The 18,155-nt window shown below is 41.3% G+C and overlaps 1 protein-coding gene across 1 annotated transcript in view; it reads right to left on the bottom strand.

The window, feature by feature from the left end:
- The window catches only part of qsox2 (quiescin Q6 sulfhydryl oxidase 2), a 57,649-nt gene that overhangs the window by 8,741 nt on the left and 30,753 nt on the right, over nt 1-18,155 (bottom strand). The window contains exons 2-9 of the mRNA XM_021606671.2: nt 15,318-15,418; nt 15,181-15,229; nt 4,820-4,925; nt 4,506-4,596; nt 4,222-4,367; nt 3,800-3,949; nt 3,355-3,484; nt 3,120-3,242 (exon numbers count right to left, since the gene is read on the bottom strand). Of these exons, the coding sequence (XP_021462346.2) occupies nt 3,120-3,242; nt 3,355-3,484; nt 3,800-3,949; nt 4,222-4,367; nt 4,506-4,596; nt 4,820-4,925; nt 15,181-15,229; nt 15,318-15,418 (896 nt within the window). The remainder of the gene's footprint in view (nt 1-3,119; nt 3,243-3,354; nt 3,485-3,799; nt 3,950-4,221; nt 4,368-4,505; nt 4,597-4,819; nt 4,926-15,180; nt 15,230-15,317; nt 15,419-18,155) is intronic.

Here is an 18,155-nt window from a genome sequence, read left to right as displayed (position 1 = left end):
ACAGGAATGAAATCATCAGCATGTATTGATCACATCTCTACTAATGCTGCATACAGTTGCTTTAAAGCAGTATCCAAATCCATAGGATGTAGTGATCAAAATATAGTAGCCATATAAAGGAAAATTTAAGTTCCAAAGTCTGGGCCAAATAGTGTATAAGAGGTCATACAATACGTTTTGTAGGGATTCATATGTTGATTATGTAAAGAATATTTGCTGGTCTGTGGTGTGTAATGAGGAAGCAACGAGACTCTTGTGAAATTGCTTATTCCAGTTACTAATAAGTATGCACCCATTAAGAAAATGATTGTAAAAACTGTAAATCCCCTTGGATTGATGAGGAATTGAAAAATAGTATGATTGAGAGGAAGGAAGCAAAAGGTATGGCAAATAAGTCTGGCAGCCCAACTGATTGGCAAATGTACTGCACATTGAGAAATCATGTGACTAAACAAAAAAAATTATATTAAAAATAAATACTATGAAACAAAAATAAATCAAAAGTAAAGAGCTTTGGAGCACATTAAATTACATTTTTGGAAAAAGGGTAACTCTGCTCCATCATCACAAAACCCACTGATATTGCCAACTACTTTATTCATTGGCAAAATAAGCAAACTTATGTACGAAATGCCAGCAACAAAACGCTGACACTATATATTCAAGTATATCTGACCAAATTATACTTTTGAATTCAGTAAAGTCAGTGTGGAAGAGGTGAAAAAAATGATTGTTGTCTATCAACAATGACAAGCCGCCGGGGTCTGACAATCTGGATGCAAAATTACTGAGGATAATAAGCGGACGATATTGCCACATCTTCAATTTAAGCCTACTATAAAAGTGTGTGCCCTAAGGCCTGGTTGGAAGCCAAAGTCATTCCGGTACCCAAGAAAAGTAAAGCCCCTTTTAATGGCTCAAATAGCCGACAAATCAGCCTGTTACCAACCCTTAATAAACATCTGGGAAAAAAATGGTGTTTGACCAGATACCATGCTATTCACAGTAAACAAATATACAGACTTTCACAACACTTACAGGGAAGGTCACTCAACAAGCATAACACTTACACAAATGACTGATGATTGGCTCAGAGAAATTGATGATAAAATGATTGTGGGGGCTGTCCTGTTAGACTTCAGTGTAGCATTTAACATTATCGATCATAATGTGCTCCTGGAAAAACTTGTGTGTTATGGCTTTACACCCCCTGCTATAATGTGGATAAAGAATTACTTGTCTAATAGAACACAGAGGGTGTTCTTTAATGGAAGCCTCAAACATAATCCAGGTATAATCAGGAATTCCCCAGGGTAGCTGTTTAGGCCCATTACTTTTTTCAGTCTTTACTAATGACACGCCACTGGCCTTGAGTAAAGCCAGTGTGTATGTATGTGGATGTCAACACTATACACGTCAGCTACTACAGTAACTGAAATTACTGCAACACTTAACAAAGAGCTGTAGTTAGTTTCGGAATGGGTAGCAAGGAATAAGTTAGTCCTAAATATTTCCAAAACCAAAAGCAATGAATACATTGCTTTTAGTTTTGGAAATATTTAAAGAACACCCTCTCAAATCATTCACTAAACCCTAAACCTCAACTACATCTCCTAATGAATAATGTGGAAATTAACCCTGGATTGTAAACTGTCATGGTCAAAACATATTGATACAACAGTAGCAAAGAAGTCTGTACATAAGAGAAGTCTGTCCATAATAAAGCGCTGCTCTGCCTTAACAACACACACAAGGCAGGTCCTACAGGCCCTAGTTTTGTCCCACCTACTGTTCAGTAGTGTGGTCAGGTGCCACCAAGAAATACTTTTTTTTTGTTGCAGTTGGCTCAGAATAGGGCAGCACGGCTGGCCCTTAAAAGTACAGAGAGCTAACATTAATGACATGCATGTCAATCTCTCATGGCTCAAAGTGGAAGAGAGATAGACTTCACTAATTGTTTTTGTAAGGGGTGTAAGCTGAATGTACCGAGCTGTCTGTTTAAAATACTTGCACATACGGACACCCATGCATACCCCGAGACATGCCACCAGAGCAGAAAAGGCTATGGAAGTCACACAGTACTACATAGAGCCATGACTACATGGAACTATTCCACATCAGGTAACTGATGCAAGCAGTAGAATCAGATATAACATAAAAAAAAGGTAATAATACACCTTATGGAACAACAGGGACTGTGAAGAGACACACAAAGGTACAGACACATGCATGCATTGTGATATTGTTGCATTGTGGCATTACATTTTATATTGCAGATATGTAGTGGTGTTTCTATATAGCAGTGGTAAATGACGAGTCAACAGCCTGATTTGGGTATGAGTTGACAGAATATGACTATTTCGAAATGCTTTTATTTTTGGCTAATAAGAATTTAAAATCTCAGCCACCAATTTCAATGGCTTGGTGGCACGAGTGGCCAGTGCAAATTTTTCTTCATGTCTATCCCTGCTATACAGAAACACTTTGTTTACAAACGATGGAGAAAAACGTTAACACATTTTTGTGGTCGTTTTGGGCTCCCGAGTGACGCAGCGGTCTAAGGCACTGCATCTCAGTGCTAGAGGCATCACTACAGACCCTGGTTCGATTCCAGGCTGTATCACAACCGGCCGCGATTGTGAGTCCCATAGGGCGGCACACAATTGGCCCAGTGTCGTTAGGGTTTGGCCGGGGTAGGCCGTCATTGTAAATAAGAATTTGTTCTTAACTGACTTGCCTAGTTAAATAAATAAAATCGAACAAGAACCAAAAATCAAGGGACAAACTGAAAGTGTTGTGAACCGTTTGTTACATCGGTTGTTAAAAAGGATAGTTTAACTAATTTGACTTTCTTAGGCTGTGGTTGTTTCCTCTAAACTGTTTCTAAATTTGATTACTGGTTACTTAGCAATGTTAAGAATAATCTGGCTAGCATTTTTGGTAAAAGTACCAATGCTAGTGGAAATGGATCGTTTCCATTAGAAATGCACACCCCTTCTGCAAAAAAGGACACCCTCCCCCACTTTACCAACTATTCCTGAATGGCCCTTTAAACTATGCCAAAAAGCTATTTTATTTGAGCACTTGATAATGAAATATAACACAAATGCCTTCCTTACCCGCATCTTGTTGTTGACCAAGTCGAGGATGGCATCAAAGGGGATTTTCTCCAGGGGAAGACTGACCAGCCATTCCAGAAGAGTCTCTAAGAGTTTTACCACAGACTGGCGACCGGGGAAGAGCTGGGATTCAAGAATCAAAGAAAAGATAAATGTTACTTCTCTAATAGAAACAAGAGGGTAAATATTGTTTACTTGTTTGTGTGGACCCACAACAGCCTTAGGGCACTTATACCTTAGCAACCACTGTCACAAAGTCTTTGAAGGTCTTGAGCTCTTCTCCCTCCAGGGTTTGGTGGGTAGCCAGCTCTACTCTCAGCAGGTAGTGCAACCCTGACTCAAGGTCCGCCATGTACACCTTGGACCTGGAGAAAATCAGGGAGACAGGTAGCCTAGCGGTTAAAAGCATGGACCAGTAACCGAAAGGTCGCTGGTTTGAATCCCCGAGCAGACTAGGTGAAAAATCTGTTGATTTGCCCTTGAGCAAGGCACTTAACCCTACTTGCACCTGTAAGTTGCTCTGGATAAGAGCGTCTGCTAAAATGACAAAACTTTTAAAATCAGTGATGGGACCTTGAATCAGACATGGTGACACACAAAGAATGCACGTGCGCACCCACACATACCCACTGGTATCGTCTTCATGCATATATAAGATACTGTGTTAGCATCAGACTCACTTCTCAAAGTCCTTCAAGGCCTCAGCTGTCCCGGGACCTCGTGGCCCCTCCAGTAGGGGCTCCTGGGGTGCTCCAGAGGTGCTTAGCTTTCTGTGGACCCCTAGGAGAAGCTTGAGGAACGAGGAGAAGAAGAAGCGCAGTCTTTTCTGCCTGGTGATACAGAAATATCAGAATATTTAAAATGCGTAGATTTATAAAACAGACTACATAAAGAAGTCAAACATTTCACTGACAATTGGGATGAAATATATATATATATATATATATATAAAATAATAATAACAACAACAATGCTATATTCTGTTCACATACAACCCACTAAGAGGGGATGCTATGCCAACTACAACAACACATTTGTTGAGTCTCCAACATTTGAATCAGAACTCCTGGGGAAGTAAATATAGTAGAGGTTGCCAACTTACACATGCAGAATGGCATGTGTTCCATTAGGGTGGAGAAGGTATGCTGAGGGGAAAGAGTTGATGCCAAGCTTCTCTGTGAGGCTCCTTTCTGAACTCAATGCCCTCTTCACTGTTAGCCCCTGATACATCATCAGGTCCAAGATAACCTATAGAACAGTTACATTATATATATTTAAACCCCCCTATAAAGCAGCATTTAAGTTAAATTACTTTGTTGTTTTGAAGTCTGATAGTATAAGAATGCCATGAAAGGTTTAATTCAGTTTAATTTGAAATCATCATACCTCTCTGCCAACATAGGAGTCCTCGTTCTCAACAATGACAGCTGTGTATTGGTTGGATTTCTGACCAATCAAAGGCAATATATCTGCAGAGCTGAAAAGAGGAAAATGAGACACACTCGATTTAATATGATAATCACCTGTATTGTGTGCCACTCACTTTTCATTGAGCGATTCAAAAATCAACCTGACAGTGGCCCATATTAGCAGACATAAGGCAGTGTAAAAGGACAGAGATTATTTAGCAAACCATGGATTTGGCTAATTGTTCTGGTCGCAAGACTGTGTTGAAGGCCAAGGTGTGCCACTGGACAAACCTGTAAGGCTCAAGTGGAGGGCAGCTGACAGGCCAGTCCTCTCTTGTGTGGTTCTGGAGGAAGTTGACCATCACCTGTCGCACTGTCTGTAGCTCCCTATCTGCACCTAGGGAGAGAGATGAGAATTGAGCATGGCGATATTGATAAAAACCCATATCTCGATAAATTGACCCATAAATATATTAATCCACAATCTGCTCTGGATAAGTCCAGTCCTCCTGGACTGTCTTAACAAAATGAAACCAAAATATTTAGACTGACTTCATCCAGTGTCCAGAAAAATGTATTTGCACTATATAAAATATCATTAATTATGCGCCTTTAGCCTAATATTTCTGACAATTTTATACAAAAAAAACTTCGATTTTAGTCTACCGTCAACTGATAAAAGGTTGATTGTGATATGATTAAGGGAAAACAATTACCCTGAGGATGTGGTGCCTGGCCTTAAGATATGAGAAATAAATGACATGCTCACAGAAATGTGTGACCCTCCCCTCTGTAACTAAAACAATCATAGTTGCTTTGAAAACTATTTTACAGCAATTGCATTTTGAGCAACGGCCATATGCTTGTGCTCCTCAGAATGCATCTCTCCCTGCTTTGTGGGCACAGTGGGGAGAGGGAGGGAGAGTGGCACGCTCACACAGCAGCTGCTAGTGAAACGGGGACAGCCAGTTACTTTCATAGCAGGAATCAACATAACGAACAGACATTACTGTTGAGATGCATTGTTTTACAACAATCTTCATTTTCAGGTTTAATGTCCCAGCTCTAGATGAGAGGTTGACATCTGCACACACTCTGGTCCTTTATACAGGAGAGAACACAGTAGGCAGAGCTGTGAAAGGTCATGGAATTCTTTGGATGACGGTAATTGGCCAGCCATATGACCGCGATCACCGTAATAACCGTTCAAAATGTATATATATATACACACACACTCTACATGACCATAAGTATGTGGACAAACTATCAAATTTGTAGATTTGGCTATTTCAGCCACACCCGTTGCTGACAGGTGTATACAATCAAGCACACAGCCATGCAATCTCCATAGGTAAACATTGGCAGTAGAATGCTCTTACTGAAGAGCTCAGTGACTTTCAACATGGCACCATCATAGGATGCCACCTTCCCAATAAGTCAGTTCGTCAAATTTCTGTCCTGCTAGAGCTGCTCCGGACAACTGTAAGTGCTGTTATTATGAAGTGGAAAACTCTATGAGCAACAACGGCTCAGCCGCAAAGTGGTAGGCCACACAAGCTCACATAACGTTATCACAGAGTGCTAAAGCGCATAAAAAGAGTCTCTGGAAACAACGTCACCACATGGGTTTCCATGGCCGAGCAGCCACACACAAGCCTAAGATCACCATGCGCAATGCCAAGCGTCAGCTGGAGTGCTGTAAAGCTCACTGCCATTGGACTCTGAAGCAGTGGAAACGGGCTCTCAAGAGTGATGAATCATGTTTACCATCTTGCAGTTGAACGGCTGAATCTGGGTTTGGCAGATGCCAGGAGAACGCTACCTGCTTGAATACATAGTGCCGACTGTAAAGTTTGGTGGAGGAGGAATAATGGTCTGGGGATGTTTTTCATGGTCAGGATAGGCTCCTTAGTTCTAGTGAAGGGAAATATTAATGTTACAGCATACAATGACAGTCTAGATGGTTCTGTGCTTCCAACTTTGTGGCAACAGTTTGGGAAAGGCACTTTCCGATTTCAAGTTGCTTGAAAAAGTATGAGCTCTGCTTTGTATTTTGCGCAGCTGTACACACTTCAGTCATTCACAATTTGACAAGCACTTGATAATGTCTTGAATTTCTCCGCGGCATCCCATTTGTGCGGCCATAATGCACCCTAAAAAAATCCATGCCTTTCGCGACCAGTGGCCGTTGTGCCCTTCTCCTTGAGTGCTGCGCGCTCTGAAGCACCTCTCCCCCACATGGCTCTCTCTCACGTGACCGGTATTTCTCAAAGGCTACAAGTGAAGACAGACACATCGGGGACGCAACTGCACGCTTCCTTATCCAATTCCGATTGCATTTTGAAGATAGAGGACTGTCCACTTTTACTTTTCGTCAGCCAACAAGATGAGTAGGCCGAACGAACAGCAAAAGCCTCCAGCCTATCTCAATATATTATCCACCATAGTACAAAAGTTGACCTATTCTATTCTTGGCTAGAAACAAATACACCAAACAGTCTGGGACTGTTTTGGGATGCGATAGAACCCCCCCCCCCCCCCCCCTACTACTCTGTTTATCATATATGCATCGTCACTTTAACTATACATTCATGTACATACTACCTCAATTGGGCCGACCAACCAGTGCTCCTGCACAGTGGCTAACCGGGCTATCTGCATTGTGTCCCGCCAACCCCTCTTTTACGCTACTGCTACTCTCTGTTCATCATATATGCATAGTCACTTTAACCATATCTACATACTACCTCAATCAGCCTGACTAACCGGTGTCTGTATGTAGCCTCACTACTTTTATAGCCTACTGTATAAAGCCTGTCTTTTTACTGTTGTTTTATTTCTTTACCTACCTATTGTTCACCAAATACCTTCTTTGCACTATTGGTTAGAGCCTGTAAGTAAGCATTTCACTGTAAGGTTGTATTCAGCGCACGTGACAAACTTTGATTTGAAATACCATTATCAAAAGTGACCTCAAATGCGATTATGCATGTAATGCTTTTATTATATGCCAGTTAGGCTCTACACCCATCGTAAAGAGGATTAATTTGCTTAATTTGAAGAAGTTATTTGTCCACTTTAGTTGTGATACAAACCTCATCAAAACATATACGCCTATAGGCATGCCTCCATGAGGTGTGCAACTATGATTCAAAAAAAGTCCTTGTTTCTTGCCTTACGCTGGGCATCATTCACAAGTGACAAAACATAATTCACAAGTGATAAGCTAAGTCACCCATCAGACTACTCTTGATTTAATCTGGTCTTTATATAAACTTTGTTTTGATTTAGAATGGACCATTATCATGCACCCGTCTCAAAACAGGGGCAATGGGAAAAAATACATGTCATCTATGCACTTAAATGGAGGACACTTTTTCTGTCGTTAAATGTCATGCCAGCCAGGTGGGCTATACTCCTGTTGTAAAGACAAGCAATGTGCTTAACATTAGGAAAGTCATGAAATTAATATAGTAGGCCTAGCCAATAGAAAGCTGATTGGATCCTGTCGTGGAAATTTAGTACTGAGAAATACTTAATTTCTTCAAACAATCATACTTATTTAATATTGCAATAATGAAACCGTCAGCCCAACAGTCTTGACTGTTCGGCAGAGAGCCTAACTAATAATGAAAATCTTATATAGGACGACTAAAATGCTTTGTCATGCAGATCAAGGGGCATCATAAGCCACACTGGACTTCTTGATCTGTACCTGGCATTGTCTTAACCCCGACCCTGGCCTAATTTACCAGATGCCAGGATGTCTAAGAACCATTGAGGCCTTTGTTCTACTCCTCTCTACCAGCTGTAGGTTTTTATCATCAAGTCAATCAATTGTCAGCTCAAACCACACAGGCCCAACTCGAACCACAGACACAGATGAGAGTACTCATCAACCTTTCTAAACTTGTAATTTTCTGTCACAATGCTTATCTTTTTAAGAGGCCATCACTGTTTTCTTGCGCAATTGACTAGCCTAAAGAAATGTTGTGCAACATGAGCTCATGGACTCTCATGAAGTGTTTGAATCGGTTTGATTATATTTGCATTGATGTCAGTGATTAGAAGGATAATAGAGTGCTGAGTACCAGGCAGTTAGCAAGTTTGGTAGGCTACTAATGACCATCAGCAGCATCAGAACTTGGGCTCCCAAATGGCACAGTGGTCTAAGGCACTGCATCTCTGTCAGTGCTAGAGGCGTCACCACAGATCCTGGTTCAATTCCCAACCGGCCATGATTGTGAGTCCCATAGAGCGGAGGAGAATTTGCCACTTGGCCACGGAATTCAATTGGTTTCATGAGACCAGAGAATCTTGTTTCTCATGGTCTGAGGGTCTTTTGGCAAACTCTAAGCCACGTGCCTTTTACTGAGGAGTGGCTTCTGTCTGGCTTCTGTCTACCATAAAGGCCTGATTGGCAGAGCGCTGCAGAGATGGTTGTCCTTCTGGAAGGTTCTCCCATTTCCATTTTTCTGGCGCTCTGTCAGAGTGACCATCAGGTTCTTGGTCACCTCCCTTATCAGTGCCCTTCTCACCCGATTTGTTCCAAACTCCTTCCGTTTAAGAATGATGGAGGCCAGTGTTCTTGGGGACCTTCTATGCTGCAGAAATGTTTTTGTACCCTTCCCCAGATCTGTGCCTCGACCCAATCTTGTCACAGAGCTCTACGGAAAATTACTTCGACCTCATGGTCATCATCAACAGGATGCACCTGAGCGCAATTTCGAGTCTCTGAATACCTATGTACTTTACGCTTTCTCACTATGAGCCTATTTTTGTGTGTAGATTGGAGAGGGAAAAAAACACTTAAATCCATTTTAGAATAAGGCTGTAATGTAACAAAATGTGGAAAAAGTAAAGGGGTCTGAATACTTTCCGGATGCACTGTATGTACTGAACTTGTCTGATGTTTTAAGCACACTGTTGGATTAAATAAAGACATACAAATGACTCAAGCAGGAGCAATAGATCAAGATAGCCTAACCAGAAGAAAAAAAAATCCCGAACCACCTCCTCCCACTGCTGCTTGCCTTTGCAGAATCTGCCATTAAGCTCCTGAAGTTGCTGGTGGTAGGCTACACCAACGGTCGGCAACCTTTCCAATTTGGAGTGCCAATTTATCTTACAATTTCGACCAATAATTCCACATTCTCTTCCAGCATTGAGTTTTAATTATTTTTATTTTTTTTACATACTGTGTCACATTTATTTTGTGTTAATATGCCTCTATTTAAAAACATTAAAATCCTTCATTATTCACAATAATTATTCTCCTCTGACTGTGCAATTGTTTTTTTGTTTTCACCACTAGAGGGCAACAAGACGATTTCTGGGGGTCTGTACTCCCGAAGTTGACGACTGTTTTTGTGCTTGCCAGTTAGCTAGCAGTTCTCAGCTGTCAACAGCTAATGGCTAGCAGCTTCTTACTGGGCACAAACAGATGATTGCTATAATTTCTTCATTACATTATGGAATTATTTAATGTAACAAATCAAACATTAAACCTTGTAACAATTCAAACATTACAAACACCTACCTGCTCATTCCAGAACATTGACTGTTCTGTTCAGATGAATCCAACATGTAAAGTGTTGGTCCTATGTTTAATGAGATCAAATAAAAGATCCCAGAAATGTTCCATATGCACACAAAAAATTACGCTGAGGAGTATTTCTGTCTGTAATAAAGCCTTTTTGTGGGGAAAACTTTATTGTTCCATATATATATATATATATATATTTAGCTCAAAAAAATAAAGGGAACACTTAAACAACACAATGTAACTCCAAGTCAATCACACTTCTGTGAAATCAAACTGTCCACTTAGGAAGCAACACTGATTGACAATAAATTTCACATGCTGTTGTGCAAATGGAATAGACAACAGGTGGAAATTATAGGCAATTAGCAAGACACCCCCAATAAAGGAGTGGTTCTGCAGATGATAACCACAGACCACTTCTCAGTTCCTATGCTTCCTGGCTGATGTTTTGGTCACTTTTGAATGCTGGCGGTGCTTTCACTCTAGTGGTAGCATGAGACGGAGTCTACAACCCACACAAGTGGCTCAGGTAGTGCAGCTCATCCAGGATGGCACATCAATGCGAGCTGTGGCAAGAAGGTTTGCTGTGTCTGTCAGCGTAGTGTCCAGAGCATGGAGGCGCCACCAGGAGACAGGCCAGTACATCAGGAGACGTGGAGGAGGCCAACAACCCAGCAGCAGGACCGCTACCTGCGCCTTTGTGCAAGGAGGAGCACTGCCAGAGCCCTGCAAAATGACCTCCAGCAGAGCACAAAATGTGCATGTGTCTGCTCAAACGGTCAGAAACAGACTCCATGAGGGTGGTATAAGGGCCCGACATCCACAGGTGGGGGTTGTGCTTACAGCCCAACACTGTGCAGGATGTTTGGCATTTGCCAGAGAACACCAAGATTGGCAAATTCGCCACTGGCACCATACCAGCAACAGTGTGTGAAAACCTTGTGAAGACTTACAGAAAACGTTTGACCTCTGTCATTGCCAACAAAGGGTATATAACAAAGTGTTGAGATCAACTTTTGTTATTGACCAAATACTTATTTTCCACCATAATTTGCTAATAAATTCATTAAAAATCCTACAATGTGATTTTCTGGATAGTTTTTTGTCTGTCTTTTTTTTTGTCTCATTTTGTCTGTCATAGTTGAAGTGTAGCTATGATGAAAATTACAGGCCTCTCATCTTTTTAAGTGGGAGAACTTGCACAATTGGTGGCTGACTAAATACTTTTTTGCCCCATTGTATGTAACAAAATTTGAATGAATATGCTATATTACCGTGAAAATGATTGCATCACAATACCGGGCAGCCATTCCAAGTGTACCCATGAGATTAGGGTTGTGACTAGAGAGAGTACAGCTACGACCGAAAGTTACTTTTCGTAGCAGGTTAGGAGAGCATTTTAGCGAACCCTAACCCTTTTCTTAACCCAAGTCTCATAACTTGCTGTGTAAATTCTCCTGTAAATTCTGCTACGTCACTTCCGGTTGTAGCTGTAGTCCCTCTAGTCGGGAACCTGAGTTTTCCAGTCAAATTGCCAGGGTTAGATGTTCCAAGCCTATTCTATTAATTATACTTCCATGTGTGCTGCTGCTGCTGCATTGTGGTGGGCATTGCCTAGGCGACAGAATCACTCATTTGCTTGTTTCAGCAAGGAGTACAAAAGTTTCATGTTAAGAGACCATGTTACGGCCGAAACGGAATCAACCGCACGAATGCCTGGCCTTCCTGTCCTCAGTCAGCTATTCATTTCACCCAAAAATAAAAATTATTATTATTAAAATGGTACACATACTTGTACCGAACCGTTCGGTACGGGGACCTCGGTTCGGTCCACACTAAACCTGAATGAATACATTTTTTTTAATTATATAAAATAAAACCGAGGCCTCTTGGCTTCTTGAGTAAATATCAGCTTTAAAAAACATTTCAGGCTATTCCGTTAAAACTAGAGCCTACGCGCAAGTTGTAATAAAAATGTATACCTTAAAGGTGCAGCAAGGAACTATTTCTGTACGATGGCGAGTGGTTAGGTCAATAAACCAGGAGGATTCTCCATCGTCTAAATCTCCAGTTTGTGAACATTTAGGCTCCCCAGTGGTTTACAACAGTGACAAACAGAGAGAGAATAGCCTATGCAGCTGCCAACATCTAAAACATGTTGACACATTTATACCAAGATCACCCCAGTATTCCTACCAAACAACTTTGTCTCCCCTCTGCATTCAAGCAGCCCTTTGCAACAGACTTTGACCGGGCCAAATAATTTAGAAGACCGATAAGTATGTTTATAGCCGCGTAATATGCGCCGATTCTCGGTGGAGAAGAAAAGTGCTCGAGCCACGTTACAAACATCGCCCTCTTGCACCCATTTCAGCAAACAGGTAGCAAGCACCCTGTTTATATAAGCAAGCTAAAGCTGAAGTTGTCAATTAATTGGCAACTTACTACAGATGGATGGACCCTCCAGGGCTACAGGGAGCTACTTTTAACAGTGAAAGCCCATCACATTATCCCAGAGTGGGAAATGAGAAGTACTGTACTGTGTGCATATGTTTCTTTATGTACAGTACCAGTCAAAGGTTTGGACACACCTACACATTCAAGGGTTTTTCTTTATTTTTACTATTTTCTACAATGTAGAGTGACAGTGAAGACATCAACCCCTTGAAATAAAACATAAGGAATCAAGTAGTAAAAGGGTTTAACAATTCCCTCCAGAATTATATTTGAGATTCTTCAAAGTAGCCACCCTTTGCCTTGATGACAGCTTTGCACACTCTTGGCATTCTCTCAGCCAGGATTCATGAGGTAGTCACCTGGAATGCAACTCAATTAACAGGTGTGCCTTCTTAAAAGCTCATTTGTGGAATTTCTTTCCTTCTTAATGCTTTTGAGTCAATCAGTTGTGGTGTGACAAGGTAAGGGTGGTATATAGAAGATAGCCCTATTTGGTAAAAGACCAAGTCCATATTATGGCAATCTGGAAAATTTCAAGAACTTTGAAAGTTTCTTCAAGTGCAGTAGCAAAAACCATCACAAGCACTATGATATTGGCCCTATTTGGTAAAAGACCAAGTCTATATTTGTTGGTAAAATTATGATTAAATGACTGAACAAATCATTTTAAAAATGGAACTGTAACTAAGTAAAACTTATACTCTGTTTTATTATATCTGATTAACAATATGAGTTCATAAGAAGGGATTGTGTGACACGGACAAGGAGTAATTCAAGTTAATGAACACCATTGCAACTAGGAAGAAACTAATGGGTTGGGGACTGTAAAAACAGATAAGGTCGTTAACCTATGGTTGAACCTACAGAAACTTAGCTCTGTGGTTTTTAGATAACCTAGGAATGCACTCACTGTCTTTTCTGTTAATTAGAACGGTCAGCTCAGTGGTGATCGATAATGTTGAGGGGTCAAAAGTTACCTGGGAGTGTGTTAGTAAGTTAGAATGAACTTTTCACCTCACTTTGTCCCAGTCGAGAGGAGGGGATTCTGTTAAAGCAATGAAATGACTTCATGATCTGTATATAAACTGTTGCTCGTGGCAGCGCGCTCCGAGAATAAATTATGTTACCTATTATTAAAAAGACTGATCTCCATCTATTTTATGCAAACAAGAATCTTACAAATTCTCAGAAAATAGATTTAGGGTTTTCAATTAATGAAAGCACATTGGCATAATTAAGTGAATCAGGCCTTCATGGTCGAATTGCTGCAAAGAAACCACTACTAAAGGACCAATAAGAATAAGAGACTTGCTTGGGCCAAGAAACACGAGCAATGGACATTAGACCGGTGGAAATCTGTAATTTGGTCTAATGAGTCCAAATTTGAGATTTTTGGTTCCAACCACCATTTCTTTATGAGATGCAGAGTAGGTGAATGGATGATCTCTGCATGTGTGGTTCCCACTATGAAGCATGGAGGAGGTGTGATGGTGCTTTGCTGGTGACACTGTCTGTGATTTATTTAGAATTCAAGGTACACTTAACCAGCATGACTACCACAGCATTCTGCAGCGATACGCCATCCCATCTGGTTTGCGCTGCTGGGTTCTGACTTATTAACTTTAAAATATGAAATATTCTCATTCTCATATTCTCAGCCCTTGAACAGGCAGTTAACCCACTGTTCCTAGGCCGTCATTGAAAATAAGAATTTGTTCTTAACTGACTTGCCTAGTAAAATAAAGGTAAAATAAAAAATAAAATAAAAATTCATGACAGAGGGAGAGAGGGTAATGTAGAACATTTACATTCTGTCAGAATATGTTATTGTTAGACATCAGGGATCTTATAGGGAGGAGTAAGGAATTTGGGCAGAGGTCAGGTCAGATGACGTGAGGAAGAACAGATATCACTAAGGTTCTGTCAAGCAACAGAGATGTATTGGCTTTTCAGATGTGTAGGAGGAGACTCAGCATAGGAGAAAGGGTTTACAAACCAGAACTTATGTGAATATGTTCTTTGTCTTGTGCAGCTGTATGACCCAGTGGGTGAATAAACTTGGTTTGAGCTTTACTAAGCGTCCGTGAGTTTTTTTTACTCTGTTTATTTAGAACCTAACAGTTGGCGCTGCAAGCAGGGTTCACCGCAATTTACAGTCGAACTAGAGATTGCGAATCAGTGAAACAAGAGCCGGTACCAAAAACAGGGTTGGTACAGATCCTACACCTGTTACCACTCATTCATAAATCTTGGGAAGATTTGTAGCATACGGACCTAGAAAGCCTGAACTTATTCAGTAGTCCCGTTGTATTCCGACTGGTCACAGCTTTATTGAAAGTCCCGGAAGCAGCCTGGTACCTGCAGAGGGTAACTCCTAGGGCATAAATCCCAGCCCTAACAGTAGGTCTTTATGGAAACAACTTCAGGAGAATGTCGAATATGAAAACAACTGTCTTGAGATGGATATATTATTCTAGAATGCAGCGGTGGTACGGGTCTGTCTACATTTGGCAGTATGGCACAACATTTACAAACTGCATAACCTTGTCAGACAAACAATATCGTGAACATTTAAGTTCATCCAAATCAAAACTACTTATTTTGTTCCAAAAACAATCCCGAAATGCACCTACAAGTACCAACATCTTACCTCTGTATGTTTTTCCAACATCAAATGTGGGGCCACGTGCTTTAAAGTACTGAGGGAGAAAAGAACAAGCGGCAGAACTGTAAAACAATAGTGGCATATTAGGAGCCTACATGATTCAAATCTTGGCTGGCACATACTCTGAAGGTGGGGTAGAAGTGAATGCCAAACTCCTTGCAGATGTCAAAGTTATTCTCTTGAGCACAGTCCAGGACTCCAATCCGTATGGCATGCTCCCAATCTGTGAGAGAGAGAAAATGGGATGTCAGTTGTTGTTACAGGGACAAAGGCAAAGTAAAGTCATCAGCATGCTTCAGTTCGGCTGTGGCTTAGCCTAATGAGTGTGCACACATACTCCCTTAAAAGACCTTCACTTGAAAAACTAGAAGAAAGCGGCAATACTGTTTGTCCATTTTGAGATGCCATGGCCAGTATACACTTCCTCAAAAATAGTCAGAATTAATCTAAAGTAACTCAAGAAATGTCATTATTTTTTACGTTTTTGCAGAGTCGTGCAATTTTACATCTAAGATGTAAAATCTGTTTGGTGCAGTATTTGTTAATGAAAAAATGTGCATGAAAATGAGTCGTCTCGCATTGGATTACAACAAAGACTTTATTGAAGAATCCCTAGAGTTGACCAATCACTGACGAAGGGGCATAGACTTCGGCTCCGAAATTCGGTTTGCCTCTAGAAAAAAAAACATGTTTGCCCGAACAGCCGGAAAAACTCACCAAAGTAAAGAATTATCAAAATGTCACAAAATATCCAAATATATGCACAAACTCTTCTGAACTGTTGTTTGGGAAGCATGTGGATGCCTTATAAGGCAGTGGTACAAATCCAAATCCAAATCCAAATCCTAATGAATTTAGTGAAACTAAAAAGGCAAAAAGTACAGTCGTGGCCAAAAGTTTTGAGAATGATACAAATATTAATTTCCAGAGTCTGCTGCTTCAGTGTCTTTAGATATTTTTGTCAGATATTACTATGGAATACTGAAGTATAATAACAAACATTTCATAAGAGTCAAAGGCTTTTATTGACAATTACATGAAGTTGATGCAATGTCAATATTTGCAGTGTTGACCCTTCTTTTTCCGCCCTGGCATGCTGTCAATTAACTTCTGGGCCACATGCTGACTGATGGCAGCCCATTCTTGCATAACCAATGCTTGGAGTTTGTCACAATTTGTGGGGTTTTGTTTGTACACCCGGCTCTTGAGGATTGACCACAAGTTCTCAATGGGATTATGGTCTGGGGAGTTTCCTGACCATGGACCCAAAATATCAATGTTTTGTTCCCTGAGTCACTTAGTTATCACTTTTGCCTTATGGCAAGGTGCTCCATCATGCTGGAAAAGGCATTGTTCATCACCAAACTGTTCCTGGATGGTTGGGAGAAGTTGCTCTCGGAGGATGTGTTGGTACCATTCTTTATTCATGGCTGTGTTCTTAGGCACAATTGTGAGTGAGCCCACTCCCTTGGCTGAGAAGCCACCCCACACATGAATGGTCTCAGGCATGACACAGGACTGATGGTAGCACCCACCTTGTCTTCGTCGGACAAGCTTTTCTCCGGATGCCCCAAACAATCGGAAAGGGGATTCAGAGAAAATTATTTTCCCCAGTCCTCAGCAGTCCAATCCCTGTACCGTTTGCAGAATATCAGTCTGTCCCTGATGTTTTTCCTGGAGAGAAGTGGCTTCGCTGCCCTTCTTGACACCAGGCCATCCTCCAAAAGTCTCCACTTCACTGTGCGTGCAGATGCACTCACACCTGCCTGCAGATGCACTCACACCTGCCTGCAGATGCACTCACACCTGCCTGCAGATGCACTCACACCTGCCTGCAGATGCACTCACACCTGCCTGCTGCCATTCCTGAGCAAGCTCTGTACTGGTGGTACCCCGATACCGCAGCTGAATCAACATTTGGAGATGGTCCTGGGGCTTGCTGGACTTTCTTGGGCGCCCTGAAGCCTTCTTCACAACAATGGAAACCGCTCTGCTTGAAGTTCTTGATGATCAAATAAATGGTTGATTTAGGTGCAATCTTACTGGCAGCAAAATCCTTGCCTGTGAAGCCCTTTTTGTGCCAAGTAATGATGACGGCACGTGTTCCCTTGCAGGTAACCATGGTTGACAGAGGAAGAACAATGATTCCATGCACCACCCTCCTTTTGAAGCTTCCAGTCTGTTATTCGAACTCAATCAGCATGACAGAGTGATCTCCAGCCTTGTCCTCATCAACACTTACACCTGTGTTAACGAGAGAATCACTGACATGATGTCAGCTGGTCCTTTTGTGGCAGGGCTGAAATGCAGTGGAAATGTTTATTGGGGATTTAGTTCATTTGCATGGCAAAGAGGGACTTTGCAATTAATTGCAATTCATCTGATCACTCTTCAAAACATTCTGGAGTATATGCAAATTACCATCATACGAACTGAGGCAGCAGACTTTGTGAAAATGAATGTCATTCTCAAAACTTTTGGCCACGACTGTACATTCTGATACGGAAAACACCAACGTTCACAGGTCAGTCTTACCACCAATAAATAAGGATTTCGGGGCTGTATAGAAAAAGTAAAGTAGCCAGCCAGGCACCCCACTATTTCCAAAAACCAATGAGCAACTCCAATCTACAAACAATACCCCATAATGACAAAGTGAAAACAGGTTTGTAGATTTTTTTTGCACATGTATTTACAAAAACAAAAAAACATTATTTACATAAGTATTCAGACCCTTTCCTAGGAGACTCAAAATTGAGCTCAGGTGCATCCTGTTTCCATTGACCATCCTTGAGATGTTTCTACAACAAGGGGGGCAAAGTACAGCCCGTTGGCCGTATCAAGCCCGTCGGGCACTCCAATCTAGCCCGCGAGACATAAAAATGTAACCCCTTTTTTCTCCCCAATTTCGTGGAATCCAAATTGATAGTTTCAGTCTTGTCCCATCGCTGCAACTCCCG

This window comes from Oncorhynchus mykiss, chromosome 6, assembly GCF_013265735.2.
Source record: "Oncorhynchus mykiss isolate Arlee chromosome 6, USDA_OmykA_1.1, whole genome shotgun sequence".
Lineage (NCBI taxonomy): Eukaryota > Metazoa > Chordata > Actinopteri > Salmoniformes > Salmonidae > Oncorhynchus > Oncorhynchus mykiss.
The sequence above is the reverse complement of the archived record's forward strand: the minus strand, read 5'-3'. Positions and strand labels throughout refer to the sequence as shown.